Raw genomic sequence first — 15778 nt, 5'->3', positions numbered from 1 at the left:
GCTAAAAACAATTTCTGCAACCCAACCTGATACCCAGCCATAGCAAATACTAAATTTAAGTGAGCTATTGGTTTCCTAAATATTGATTACTTTTAACTATGTGTAAATTTTGCTATAATTGCTTTGCATGAATTGGCAGGACCTTCAGAGGGGCTCTAGGATTCTGAGGCTTTATCGTTCTTGCACTGTCCCTCAGAGTCCCCCTCTATGTCCCTCAGTCTTAGTCCCCCTTCAAGCTTGCATCTCAGTGCCCACTGTGCCCCTCAGAGCCCCCTGTCTGGGATGTTAGCTGACATTTATCTCCATCTTTTCCCCAGTAAAAGATTTTTTTTCTCTCTGTGGCTCCATTTCCTGAAGGTGCAAACCATTAGTTTCATAAATAGTTTTTTAAATCACGTTTTGGGTAAAAATATACATATAATTTATTTGACAAATTCCTGACTTAGCAAGTCGATTTTCTGGGGCAAGCAGGAAAGATACTCACGGCTCTAACAGGAAGATTTAAGTAGAATACCCAAATCGCCTTCTTTTGAGCTGTTTCAATCTAATTCTTATTGTTTCGTTTTCTGCCTCCCTTTAAAATGGACCTTCCTCAGATGGCCATACCCGTGACTTTAACCTGCTTTCCAACAAGGTTTTGGGGTCATCTGCTTTTGTTTTTGCGTGTTTGCATGATTGTCCTGGTACGCACTTGTGCTTGCTTAGTGAGGCATATTGTGGAGAGGAACGACACCCTGACTGCCGCCATGTGGGCTCTAGCTGTTGCATTGAAACTCTGGTTTGAACTGAAATTTTCTTGTGTCTCATGTATTCTCAGATCACTGTGTGACTTGTCATGAGTGTGAGAGTTCTTTCAAACCTCAGAGCAGTCAATGGCAATGTAAGTTCTCCAATACATTCAGTTCACATGTAAGAAGTCACTTTCATCTGGGCCCACAAGGATCTCTACATGAAACCTGAGAAGGTCTCCAGCTCCCTAAGAGCGACCCCAGCCTGGCTCAGGACCCCCGCCTCAGGCCTTCAAGGCCCAGCTGGGCAGCTCCTGAAGACCACTGCCTTGCAATGCCCACTTAATTTATGCCAAGTAAATTTGACATGTAGCAGTCAGTTCCCTGCAGTGAAGATTTTACTTAACACTTTAATAATGCCAGTTAAGCAGCTATCCATGCATCTTTACTGACAGATGTTTGACAAATTTGCGTAATTTAAAATGCCTCCCAGGCCTATCAACTGGTGCCTCAAAAAGGTGTGTCTGAAAGATAAGAGCACCCGGGTGGGAGCCACAGTCCACCACACCAGTCCATCTTTGGTGGTTTCCCAGCACTGACTATTGAGAGCCAGCTCATGATCTCAGGATGTACGAAAAAATAGTAATTATATTACTACTCTCAGGTAAGTGGATTTTTTTAGCATGATGCTGTTATATTGGATATTAAATTTTATAGATTAAAATATAAACTGCCTGCTCTAAGTTCTATCTTACTTAAACGAATGAATGAATAGTATCTCAGATGGTGGGTGGATTTTTATTGGAACTGGGCTGGTAAGGCGGACGGAATTGGATTAAGGTGCTCAGGGGCTCAGTAGTTGTGGCTGGATCACAATTTTCCAGTATGAGAAGCATGCTTCAGTTCTAAGCCCAGCTACAGTGAAAAGAATTGTATCAAATATTATAAGAACTATCTCCATGTGAATAAATTTGTTGCCTTCTTTGTGTTTAACTTCTAAATTAAAGAGTCACTAATGAAGGTGGATATCCGGTCCTTAGTTTTCAAAAAAGTTTTCTGAAAAAATTCTAATTTCCTCCTTCTCCCACCAAAAGAGTACAAGCTACAGCATGAACTCTGAATTCATGGAGGAGTTGTTTCCCTCTCTGTGGTCTGTTACTGAGGTACGATGGAGGAAAAAGAAAAATTGGCTTAGGTATTATGTGGTTTGGGGAGAAATCAAAATGTCAAAATCAATTCATTAAGATAAAGAAATAACATGGAGTATTATTTATTTTTATTTATTTTATGATTTTTAAAGATTTTATTTATTTATTTGAAAGAGAGACAGAGATAGTGGGAGAGAGAACGGGAGGGGAGGAGAGAGAGAAGCAGGATCCCCACTGAGCAGGGAGCCTGACACAGGGCTCGATCCCAGGACCCTGGGATCTGATCCACACAGGCGCCCCTATTTTTTTATTTTGAGAGAGAGAGAGAGCAGGGAGGGGCAGAGGGAGAGGGAGAGAGAATCCCAAGCATGCTCCATGCTCAGCGCTGAGCCCAATGCGAGGCTCGATTTCACGACCCTGAGATCATAATATGGACTATTATCAAGTTGTAAAAAATTAGCAATATTTTTGGCCTCTTCCTGAGAGTGGTATGGTTAATGTCTTCTCAAATGCAGCGTTTATGTGTTAGAAATACTAGTGCCCAGCACAGAGATAAGAAGCAGGCAGTTACCTGAAATGTATTTAGCCCCCAGACATTACTCTGACTCAAATTGGAGCACAGATCAAGCATCTACTGGGCACTCTGTAGGAGACAGGGAAGGGATCCAGCATTTTATAACATATATTAGGGGATAAAATAGTGTAATGGTTAACAGAACTAGGCTCAAACCTGCTTCCACGTCGGAAAGGCTGGGGAATATTAAGGCAACGTATCCTCTCTTGGCCTCTGTGTCTTCATCTTTAAAATGTGTACAATGTTGGTACCTGCCTCCCAGGAATGAAATAAGGACTAAACAAAGTAATAGTAAATTAATAAATAATTTAGCTATGATAGTAATTGTTGACTAGGGAGCAAACCTGTGTATGTGATGATGATTTCTGAGAAGTCAGAATACGGGAAAATTACAGGAAAACAGAACACTAACAAAACTGCTCTAATTTTTTTCAAGTAGCAAAGTACAAAGACAGTTTGAAGAAGAGAAAACAAGGGGAGGGGCTGTGGTATAATATTTAAATATATTCCAGTACTTGTAGGGCTATTACACAGAAGAGAGAAAAGGTGTTCTTTGTGTTGTTCAGAGGGGGAAGGGGGCCTCCTCAATCCAGCTAGATGCATTACCCACTTTTTTTTTTTTTTTTGCGGTGGGGGTGGTGTGGGATATTTGGAAAAGGTTTCTGGAAAATAAATAAATTCTTCATATCTACACCTGCTCAAGCAATAGCGTACTAAGGCCTTCCGTGAAAACTTCATGAGAGATCAAGGCCACGTGACTCCAAAGGCCGCCTGGCCCTCAGTGCCAATGCTGCTACCATCTTGGCCTTTTGTGAAACCCTCTGAAGAAATTCTGTGGACATGACTACTTTATAGAATAATGGAAAGGTGTCTGAGCAGGGTCCTGCCCCCACCCCCCACCCCTCAGCAGTTGAAGTGGAGAATCTGGAAAGTGTGAGGCTGGTTAAACATCTTTGGCTAGAGAGAAAAAAAAAGAAGATCATTTTTCTTTCCCTAGAAATCTTAAGGGTAAAACCAATATTTCTAATTCTAAATTTATCAGATGTCATCCTCTAAATAGAGAGTAAGTTCTCTTGAGATTATTTGATTCCTGGTCCCAGAATTCATGTGCTCTTTCGGCACTTACATGCCAGGGGCTGGACACTGAGGCCACAGCAGTAAGATCGGTGAGCTCCTGGGGAGGATCCACTCGGGGTGGGTGGGGGCAGACAGTGGGAGGGAACACGAACATTAAACCGAATAAGTAAACTAGTAACGTAAGAACAGTGGTAAATAACACAAAGAAAATTAAACCGGGAAAGGTGATGAACATAACGCAGCAGGCTGATTTACAAAAGGGTAGCAGGAAATTTTTCTCTGAGTAAGTAACATTTATGCTGAGAAGTGAACCACGAAAAAAGCCAGCTTGAGAAATCTTGGGGCAAGGCATTGAAGGTAAAGGGAAGAGCAAGGGCAGAAGCTCTGACACAGGAGAAAACTTAGTGTGTTCAAAGCTTTTCTTTGAAAATCTGATTCAGACGCTAAGAAGGAATTTGAGAATAGAGTATTGCAACACTCTGACCAGCAAATGATGTCATAAACCACGACCCTCTTAAGATTTCCTGATTTTACTTTAAAATTTGTGCAAAATTTGTATTCTAGGCCACAATATACCGATTTAATTGGAAGATCCAAAGGCACAGGTATTATGGCTGTTTTTTTCATTAGTGTATCTCCAGAATCGAGCACAGCTCTTCACATGTAGTAGGATATCGGTTGAATCAACAAGGAAGCAAGTAAAGGGAGAGAGGTGGGAGAAGAAAAGAAGGAATATTTGTTTTCGGTTCTTTAGACAAAATGAGAGTTCCGTGTAGATAAACCCTGATACCCTGAGCATCTTACTACATACATCTGTAGGTATATCAGTTTGAAAAGCACATGCTTAGAATGACTAAGTGAAGAAACAAGGCATCTCCTTTTTCTTCGGTGATCCAAGAGAGTCTTTCTGCCCATGTAGAAGTTATAAGAAAGCGTTCCAAGCTGGGTTTCGGGGACCACTTTAATTTCTTCAAAGTAAAACCTGTGTCTTTACTTACGCATCCCACACATTGCTAGACGCAAAGTAAGCACTCAATAAATAGTAGCTGCAGAAATGACAAATGACCAAAATTTTGCTGCAGACTAATTTAACTGTGGAGAATCTATCCATCCTCAGTTTCCTTGTGTCTATTGAATAAAACACGGAATAAATAGTACCTAAAATTCCTTCCATCTCTAAACTTCAGTGACTTCTCAAAGCTCAGCCTGAGATAAACTGTAGTGTAGTTCCCAAACCTATGAATCTCATTAGCTTGGAGTGAAATTGGGTTTTTAGAAAGAAACGGACACCCGCAATGAATGCCTGGGGAAGGATCCCTAAGAGAGGGGAAAGAAGAGATGGTACCTGGAAACTGACAGACACTCGGGGTTCCTGTGTGGCATAGTTGGTTAGGTGTCCAACTCTTGGTTTTGGCTTATTTATTTATAACCCTGACATATTAATTTTAAATTGGGAAGCCAGACTTAACCCTCTTTTGATGAATTTTTTTTTACTTTGGTTTCTAGAGGATTATTGAATACACCTATGAACCAATTTAGGAGGCACATTTTAAGTGATTTCCCCAATTTGTCTTTATAGGTTATATTTCTACTCAAGATGTCTCTGAAACCACAGCTCATGAATTACCAAGTAAGTTACCGACAAAAGCAGACGGGTAATAGATTTCCAGCCATTATCATCATTTCTGCATATTTAATAAGTATCTATCTGTGTGGTCTTCTGTGATACATGACCTAGATGGAAACTAAAGCAACAGTCCTGAGAAGAAACATCCCAGGGTTATCTCCGGGTGTTGGGATTGTAGGTGACTTTTTTTTCTTGTTTTTTGATGCTTTTTAAATTTTCTGCAAGGAGAATCAATAAAATGTAATTAGGAAAATTTAAAAAAAAATTAAAAGCAAACTGAACAAATCTCTGTTTTCTGAGAGGCCTCTATCAGGAAGCAATGCTGATAAATATTAACAGGAAAACCAAGATCCTGGTAGATGCATTTCATTGTGGTTATTACTACTCAAATAAACTTGGTTACAATGTCTGGTGAAACTGATTTCAGGGATCTGGTAGAGAAAAAAAAGCAAGAATTGTTGGTGAACAGATGAGATAAACCATCATTAATAATTTTCCCATTTTCCATTTTTATAGGGTTTGTTTCTGTTATGATACACAACTCATACACATCTGTTATGATGCATAACTCTGTTATGATACACAGCCCCAAGCTGCCCACTGCCACATTCTAGCAGCTAAGAGTATCAGAAAAGTGGCAGCATATAGAACCTTAGGATGCTTTATTCACTGAGACACTTCTATCACATCATGGGAGTCAGGGAGTGTTCTGGCCCATGCCTGTCTCAGATAAGTAAGCGACTCTAAAAACGTCATAAGCCCTAAATCATAAAACATTGTACATTCCTCTCTCCGTTCCCAAGCATGATACCAGCCCACAAAGCAAAGGTGTAAGAGGAGAGGTCTCAGGACCAAATTTAAGGGGGCACCAAAACCTTAAGTCATCAAGATAAATACTTTCATGAAATATTTTTTAAAACTCAAGATTAATTCAAAAAATCAATGATGAATAAAATATCATAATTTAAAATACAGCCAGGATCCCTCCGAGTCAGATCTGGGGGTGAGGTGAGTGAGGGCAGGCAGAGCAGAGCCAGCTGAGACCCTGGCTTCTGGTGGGCAGTTCCTGGAGAAGAAACATCTTCATCCACCCAGCAACCAAGGCTCTGAGAACTGCAGCCGGCATTCAGTCTTCTGGAAAGCTCTCTTTCTGTTCACCCCTACTTCTAGGGAGTAGCATTTTGGGGGCCCCAACTTAAAATTCGCAGCGTTTGTTGTAGCTTCTTGTCCTCAGTGGGCCCTGAGCCCCTAGCTCTGTGAGACCATTAAAATCTCTCACAAGTTTCACAGCCTCTCAGGCCTCACTTGCAAATAGACAAATGTCTTCAGAGGAGAGCTGCTGGCCAACGTCAAGCTCACCCATCTGCACCTGCCCTCCACCTCCAGAGCCTGCTGTCCTGGTCAGCTCTGATGCCCTCCCTAGATGCTTTCCATCTGCTCAGCTCTTCTGCTTCCCATGGACAGGAGGCTTGGTCTGCAACAAGCTGGTGTCCTTGACCGGAAGCCAGAAGTTTTTGTCTATTCCTCCAGATGAGTTTCAGAATCATTTGGGAAAGTTATCCCTTATGCAACATAAAAGTATTCCCATGTTATTTGGTTAGTACAGAATGAATGATGGAATTAAAAGAGTAAATTAGCTCATAGCAAATAAAAAATTTTGTAATAGTAAATCTCTGAATTGGGAATATATCGTGTTTTTCTACTGAGTCCTCTCTTACATCCTCCGAAGAGTTGAAAAAAATTCTGAAAGAAACTTCGGATAAATTTATGTGTTTCCTCTTTGAAGAGGTATTTTACATGTTCTGTTATTGTCTTAATTAAAACATGTTTCTGGGGCACTTGGGTGGCTTAGTCGGTTAAGCATCTGCCTTCGGCTCAGGTCATGATCTCAGGGTCCTGGGATCGAGTCCCACATCGGGCTCCCTGCTCAGCTGGGAGCCTGCTTCTCCCTCTGTCCCTCCCGATCCTCATGCTCTCTCACGCGTGCTCTCTCTCTCTCAAATAAATGAAAATGAAATCTTTAAAAAAAATGTTTCATTGTATTTTCAAATTGTTTATTGATAGCCTAACATGAATTTATTACTTTGTATATGTTCGTTTTGTAAGTGACATCACTAACCTTTTTTTTTGTTGTTAAGATAGTTGATTCTCTTCAATTTTCAAAATTAGGCAACTGTATTCCCTATAAAAAGAAATTTTGTTTCTTCACTTGAAATAAATACATATAGCTGCTCCTTTCCTATCGTATTGCATTTATTAGAACTTCTCAATGTTATATATGTTAATGTTCTATAATGGTCATGATAGTAGTCATCCTTGTCTTGAGGCTGTCTATAATATGCATGTCACACCATTAATTATGATGTCTGTTGCTTTCAGTAAATTATCCTTATCATGTTAAGAAATTTCCCGCTAACCTTAAATGAAGAGATTTAATCAAGAAAAGATCTAAAATTCTATAAAATACCTTTTATGAATCATAGTTGAAACTTTGAAAGTTGACTTCCATATCTCAATGGTATAATAATAAATTTCCTGACAGTTATCATGAGAGAGAAAATATCTATTATACTAAGTATAACAGGAATATTTTTTAAACATTTGTTTGCTTTTCTTTAAGAATGTCTGTTCATCTTATTAGTTTCTGTTTTTTCACTGTATTTTTATTCTTCAATATGTTGAAGCGATGAATTATATCAATGGATATTATCATATTGCCCTATGCTTCCCATCCTAGTATCAGTTCCTTGGCTTTTGTATTCTTTTAATATTGTGCTGCATTTAATATTTGTTTTAGGATTATTTTACCTATATTTGTTATATATCAATTTTTTCTGCAATTCATTTGTGTGCACACATGCACTTGCTATCAAAAAGGTAAATGAATTTTTGCCTTTTTATTCAAAAATAATTTATTAATCACTATGTGCCAGTTTTAAAGATATTTTGAAGAAGAGTCATCTCTTCCAATTATAGTAGAAGGATTTTTTTACAAGAATAGGCAAAAAATATATTTTCTTCATGTGTACACGAATATGGTAAATTATATTATCCCATTTCTTTTCTCTAAATTTTTATTTTGAAAAATTCCAAGCACATGGAAAAACTCAAAGAAGACTAGCAGAAATATTCATATATTATCTTTCTTGATTCAATAATTGTGAATAATTGACCATATTTGCTTTATCTGTCTATAAGTGTATAAACATACATATACTTTTGTCGTGTCATTTGAACGTAAGTTACAGACATTATGACACTTCACCCATAATCATTTTCACATTCATCTCCTAAGAAAAAGGACATTCTCCTAAATAATCACATTATTTCAAATTTAACAATATTAATAGTAATACCATAATATAATTTTTATATTCACATTTTTCCAATTGTCCCTTGAATGTCTTTCATAGCTGTTTTTATTTAAAATCAAATTTTAACCTACATTCGTTCATTGAATTTGGTTGCTGCATCTATTTTAGTTTAGAATAATTACCCAACTTTTTTTTTAATGTCATTGATTTTTTTGAAGGCTCCAAAAGAGTTGTTTTGTTTGATTGGCCTAATTATTTCCTCATTGAACGTATCTCTTGAGGGAAATTTTTGACAGTGTTCCTTTTTTATGGCTATTTATTTCTCAGGCTTTTTTTCATTAGATGCTCAATCATATATATTTTTCCAAGACACTTTTTATTTTATTTTATTTTACTTTATTTTATCTTTTCATTTTTTATTTAAATTCAATTAACATATAATGTATTATTAGTTTCAGAGGTAGAGGTCAGTGATTCATCAGTCTTATATAACACCCAGTGCTCATTACATCATGTGCCCTCCTTAATGTCCATCACTCAGTTACTCCATCCTTCCATCACTCCCCCTTCCAGCAACCCTCAGTTTGTTTCCTATGCTTAAGAATCTCTTATGGTTTGTCTCCCACTCTGATTTCATCTTGTTTTATTTTTTTCCTCTCTTCCCCTATGATCTTGTTTTGTTTCTTAAATTCCACATATCAGCGAGATCGTGTGATAATTGTCTTTCTCTGATTGGCTTATTTCGCTTAGCATAACACCCTCTAGTTCCATACAAACATCATTGCAAATGACAAGATTTCATTTTTTGATGGCTGAGTAATATTCCACTGTGTGTGTGTGTGTATATATATATATATATATATATATATACCACATCTTCTTTGTTAATTCATCTGTGGATGGACATCTGGGCCCTTTCCATAGTTTGGCTATTGTGGACATTGCTGCTATAAACATTGGGGTGAGTGTGCCCCTTCGGATCACTACATTTGTATCTGGGGTAAATATCCAGTAGTGCAATTGCTGGGTCATAGGGTAGCTCTGTTTTCAATTTTTTGAGGAAACTCCATACTGTTTTCCATACTGTTTTCCTGAGTGGCTTGCATTCCCACCAACAGTGTAAGAGGGTTCCCCTTTCTCCAAATCCTCGCCAACATCTGTCGTTTCCTGAGTGGTTAATTTTAATCATTCTGACTGGTGTGAGGAAGTATCTCATTGTGGTTTTTTTTTTTTTCTTTTTTTTTTATTTTATTATGTTATGTTAATCACCATACATTACATCATTAGTTTTTGATGTAATGTTCCATGATTCATTGTTTGCATATAACACCCAGTGTTCCATTCAATACGTGCCCTCTTTAATACCCATCACCAGGCTAACCCATCCCTCCACCTCCCTCCCCTCTAGAACCCTCAGTTTGTTTCTCAGAGTCCATAGTCTCTCATGGTTCGTCTCCCCCCTCTGATTTCCCCCCCTTCATTTTTCCCTTCCTACTATCTTCTTCTTTTTTTTAACATATAATGTATTATTTGTTTCAGAGGTACAGGTCTGTGATTCAACAGTCTTACACAATTCACAGCACTCACCATAGCACATACCCTCCCCAATGTCTATTACCCAGCCACCCCATCCTTCCCACCCCCCACCACTCCAGCAACCCTCAGTTTGTCTCCTGAGATTAAGAATTCCTCGTATCAGTGAGATCATATGATACATGTCTTTCTCTGATTGACTTATTTTGCTCAGCATAATACCCTCCAGTTCCATCCACGTCATTGCAAATGGCAAGATTTCATTCCTTTTGATGGCTGCATAATATTCCATTGTATATATATACCACTTCTTTTACCCATTCATCTGTCGATGGACATCTTGGCTCTTTCCATAGTTTGGCTATTGTGGACATTGCTGCTATAAACATCGGGGTGCATGTGCCCCTTCAGATCACTACATTTGTATCTTTGGGGTAGATATCCAGTAGTGCAATTGCTGGGTCGTATCTCATTATGGTTTTGATTTGTATTTCTATGATGCCAGGTGACATTGAGCATGTTTTCATGTGTCTGTTGGCCATTTGGATGTCTTCTTTGGAGAAATGTCTGTTTATGTCTTCTGCCCATTTCTTGATTGGATTATTATTTGTTCTTTGGGTGTTGAATTTGATAAGTATGTTTTATTTTAATTAATGGTTTTTAATTAAAAATGTTATCTGTGAATTTTATGCATCTTTTCTCATTCCTAAAATTACATATTTGTGTTTTATGTTCTCAATGTGTCTTGGTTGAAACTTGTAATGGTTTATTTTATTAATTCTTCAAAAAATATTTTGACATATTAATCAATTTCAGTATTTTATACTTAGTCATTTTTGCTCTTATCTTTATTGACTCCTTCCTTAATTTCTGTAAGCTTTATTTTGCTATTCTTTTGCTCATTTTATTTATTATCATTTTTTGTTTAATAATGATCAGTTGAGATTGTGTGTTTTGTGAGTTTACTTTTGGCCATTATGACTAAACTTTGGTTAAGAGGTGTTCTTGCTTCAATTTCAAAATAGTCAATAATTCCTGCATTAATACTTTACTTTGTTGCAGTTGGTTACTTCCTTAAATTTTATTATTTCCTTCACTTTTTTCCCATATAAATTTCTCATTTTATTGTATTGTGGTCAGACACTATGCCCTATATAATTTCCACTTTGGGATTTTGGTTGAGTTTCTTTGTAACCCAAATTATTACATGTAAGCACTAGAAAGGAAGATGTCATCTTTATTTTTATTGTACAAAGTTCTATAAATTGTTATTTAATCATCTTTGGCATATCCATCTCTAGATTGGTATAGTATAGGTTAGGTTCTGCATACAGTTAGATTCCAAAGAATAATACCAGTATTCATATAGCATTTATTTAGTGCCAAGCACTACTCTCAGTCAGGTACATATATTTAATTTTTTTATTGTAGAGACATACATGTAACAAATTTCACCATTTTAACTATTTTTACATATGCAACTTGGTGGTATTTAGTATATTCACAATGTTGTACACCCATAGCTACTATCTAGTTTCAGAACATTTTTATAACCCTAAAAGGAAATACCAGATACATTAAATTCTCATTTCCCCTCCCACCAGCCTTGCTAACCATTAATTTGCTTTCTGTCTCTATCAGTTTTCCCATTCTGAATATTTCATATGAATGTAATTATACAATACATGGCCTTTTATGTCTGGCTTCATTCACTTAGCATAATGTTTTCAAGTTTCATCCATGTTGTATTTATTCCATTGCATGGATATACCACATTTTATCTATTCATTCATCAGTTGATGAGCGTTGGGTCATTTCTACTTGTTTGGCTTTTGTAAATAGTGTTGCTATAAAGATTTTAGTACAAGTTTTTTTTTTACACCTCTTTTTGATTCTCTTTTGAGTTGACCTAGGAGTAGAAATTTGGGGTCATATGGTATTTTATATATAACTTATTGAGGAGATGCCATACTTTTCCCACAGAAGCTGAACTACTCTACAGTCCCTCCGGGAGTGTATGAGAGCTCCAGTCTCTCCACATCTCCAGCCACATTTGTTATTTTCTAGTAGGTGTGTGAAGTTGTATCTCATTGTGGTTTTGATCTGCATTTCCTTAGTGACTGATGGTATTAAGCATATTTTCATGTGCTTGTTGGCCATTTGTATATCTTCTTGGAGAAATGTCTACCTGAGTTCTTTGCCCATCTTTAAATTGGGTTGTTTGTGTTTTTGTTACATTATAACAGTTCTTTATGTATTCTGGATACTAGACCCTTAGCAGACAGATGATTTGCAAATATTTTCTCCCACCCTGTGGCTCTTCTTTTTACTCTCTTGAGAGCATCCTTTGATACACGAAAGTTTTTGATTTTGATGAAGTCCAATTTATCTATTTTTAAAAATTTTGTTACATATATTTTGGCATTATATCTTTTTTTAAAGCTTTTATTTATTTATTTGACAGAGAGAGAGAGCACAAGCAAGGGGGGCAGCAGGCAGGGGAACAAGGAGAAGCAGGCTTCCTGCTGAGCAGGGAGCCCCATGCGGGGCTCGATCCCAGGACCCTGGGATCATGACCTGAGCCAAAGGCAGACGCTTAACCGACTGAGCCACCCAGGTGCCCGTTGGCATCATATCTTAAAAAGAAAACCACTGACTGCAAATCCAAGGTCATAGAGGCTTACTCCATGTTTCCAACTAAGGGTTTTATAGTTTTAACTCTTATATTTATGTCTTTGGTCCGTGTTTTGATTTGATATTTTTAGATGGTGTGAGATAAGAATCCAACTTCATTCTTTTGCATTAGGATACTAGTTGTCCCAGCACAATTTGTTGACGAGACTATTGTTTCACCATTTAATGGTCTGGCACCCTTGTTGAAAATCAGTTGGTATGTGTATGGGATTACTTCCATACTCTCAATTCTCTTCCATTGATTCTTTGAGCAGCAGCACACTGTTTTGATTACTGTTGCTTTGTACTAAGTTTTGAAATTTTGAAGTGTAAGTCTTCCACCTCTGTTCCTTTTCAAGATTAGTTTGGTTATTTGTGGTTCCTAAAAATTCCATATTTAAGACTGGCTTTTCTATTTGTGCAAAACTTAGACATATTTTAACTCATTTAACTCAATCAAATAACCTGTAAGATAGAGACAATTATTATCCCCATTTCACAAAAGATGAAACAAAGGTACAGAGTGATTAGCCACACTGCCCAAGGTCTCAGCTAGTAGTTAGGGAAATTAGTTTGAACACATGCACACTGGCTCTAGAATCTGTGCACTTATTCAATACATTAAATTGCCTGATTTCTCTCTTACAGAGTGATGTTCCAGGCTTGGCTCTTCCTTACTCTTGCAACATTGTCGCTCAGTGCTCTGCTCATGCTTTCTCTAACGCAGAGACTGTAATCAAGGCTGATGGTTTGTCTTCTCCTTCTGGTGCAGTTAGTGAGCCCAAATTGTGTGACTATGATGTTAGCCTTTTGTTCCTTTTAATCTGGGCTAGATAGACTTTTTATCTCGGGATCTCCCTTTGATGATTCCCACTTATTTCTCAGGCATGATTATATTTAAAAATCAAATGAAATAAAGTAATCCCAAAGTACAAAACCTGAGAATAGTACATGGGTTGAAGGCAACTGGCAAGAGGAATTGTGGCAGTGAAATTGATTCCTGCTAGGAGAAACACTGCACAAATATGCCTCTTGGAGTCCTCCCTGAACTATTCTGTCGGGTGCAGATCCCAAAAGCATCTTGTCAGGCAATTCAGCAATGTCACTTCGAAATGAGGGTATAGAAGGCAGCAACACATGATAAAGTTTATTCTCACTGACTTATTACTCCATAAAAGTAAACATCAATCACTGTGATTGCAAGCCAGATGTTTTTCAAGTCCTGTCAGTGTTTATTGTTTTGCTTCATCAATCTATCACAGTTGGAGAAAACTGTTAAAATTGTTCCACTGCTATTGTAATTCTGTCAATTTCTTCTTTTGCTTGGTATTTCTTGTTGCTATGTTCTGGGGATATAATGGTCCATATTTACCTAAGAATCATTGTGCAATATACCCTTTAACAATATCACTTAATCCTCCGTGTCTTTTTAAATGTCTTTGCCTTTAATTCTACTTTATCTATTTTTAAAATTTTGATTCCTATTTTTATTTATCTTAATTTGTCTAATATACCTTTGCACTTATTCTTTACACATTTTGCATTCTTCTGTTTTATTTGTGTTCCTTGTGATCTAGCATACATTTGTTGGGGTCCTTTATTCCTGTCTTTTGACTCAGTCTAAAGGTCTTTGTATTTTAATGTGCAAATTTCATTTATATGCATTTATGGATTCACAACTGACATTTAGTATCTTTTGTTATCTTTATTCCATATTTTCTTTTTTTAATGATTTATTTCTGATGTTTTGACATATCTGTGATGGTCAGTTTGCCTTTATCCTCTTACGTGTTTTGAAGGTATATAGCCTCTTTGTAATTATCCTGTTGGCTAACTTTATGTTTTTAAAGAATTCTCTCTCAGAACCCCAAAGTCGTTTTAAAGGGGCACAGTACACATAGAAACTCCAACTGCTTTTATGGGCCCTATAAAAGCTGGGTAAGATTGTTCTAGGATGGAGCCAACTAGCCAACAGCTCATAGGTGCCTTGAATGGATCTCACTTGTGTCATGGGCTGTTGATTCCCTCAGCCCCTCTGGAGGCCAGGTTTTCAGATAGGGATAGCAAGGTATCTCAACCTCAAGACGCATTCAAATGTGATTAAGACGTAGTGAATGTACGCTGCAACTCACTCTACACAAATACATAAACCTATATGAAACAAAATTCCACAAAATAATAACTGTCCTTATTATGTGATGCACTCTCTTCTATTTTATACAATTTAATATTTTAATGCAGTAGTAACGACGCAGTGAATTGATTTCAAGGCCAATTACTATAGGAATTCACTATCCTGACTACATGTTGGAGGAGCTCTCCCTAAAAAATAGTGATGATTGACTTCCATAGCCAGAGATTCTACATACCTTAACAGAAGCACCAGCACACTACAGCCCGGGAGCCAAATCCAGTCTACCACCTGGTTTCGTACAACCTTCAAGTTAACAATGGTTTTTACCTTTTAAGTGTTTTAAAAAACCAGAAGAAGAAGAATATTTTGTGACATGTGAATATTACATAAAATTAAAATGTTAGTGTCCATAAACAATTAGTGGAACAAAGCCATACTTTTTTACTTATGCTTTGGCTTACGTACTGTCTATGGCTGGTTTTGCACTGCAATGACAAAGTTGTAACAGAAACCAACCATGTGACCCACAAAGCCTAAAATATTTATTCTTTGTCCCTTTACAGAACGTCTGCCAACTCCTCCACAAGGGATCTCATTTTACAATTTGAAAACTCAGTTTTAGACTGAGGATTTCCCAACTAAGTTCTTGTGGAATTCCTTGGAGCTGCTCCCAGGGGCCACAGACACAGGGTGTGAGGCTCCTGGCCCACTACTCACGTTTCCATCCGAACCATTCCACTATGTTCATATTCCAGTATGTTCACACACTGAGGAACTTACCTTTGGAAAACGCATAAAGTTAAATCAGATGTGGGGGAGAGGGACTTTTCTAAGACAAAACCACAAGAAATGCCATCGTTTAATATGACAAATGGTGAATGTTATTATTTCTCAAGCAACTCAGGCTAATATCCAATTGTTTTCTGAATTTGCTCAGGCTCTAGATAAGGGTGATGTAAGAACCTTAGGA

The 15778-nt window shown here is 37.4% G+C and overlaps 1 protein-coding gene across 1 annotated transcript in view; it reads left to right on the top strand.

Moving 5' to 3' along the window:
- The first annotated feature begins 1315 nt into the window (after nucleotides 1-1315).
- The window catches only part of LOC116637367 (glycophorin-A-like), a 32778-nt gene continuing 18315 nt past the window's right edge, over nucleotides 1316-15778 (top strand). The window contains exons 1-2 of the mRNA XM_032412720.1: nucleotides 1316-1392; nucleotides 5107-5157. Of these exons, the coding sequence (XP_032268611.1) occupies nucleotides 1356-1392; nucleotides 5107-5157 (88 nt within the window). The 5' untranslated portion in view covers nucleotides 1316-1355. The remainder of the gene's footprint in view (nucleotides 1393-5106; nucleotides 5158-15778) is intronic.

Source organism: Phoca vitulina, unplaced genomic scaffold (genome assembly GCF_004348235.1).
Source record: "Phoca vitulina isolate PV1807 unplaced genomic scaffold, GSC_HSeal_1.0 scaffold14, whole genome shotgun sequence".
Lineage (NCBI taxonomy): Eukaryota > Metazoa > Chordata > Mammalia > Carnivora > Phocidae > Phoca > Phoca vitulina.
This window is presented reverse-complemented; position numbering and strand designations above follow the sequence as displayed.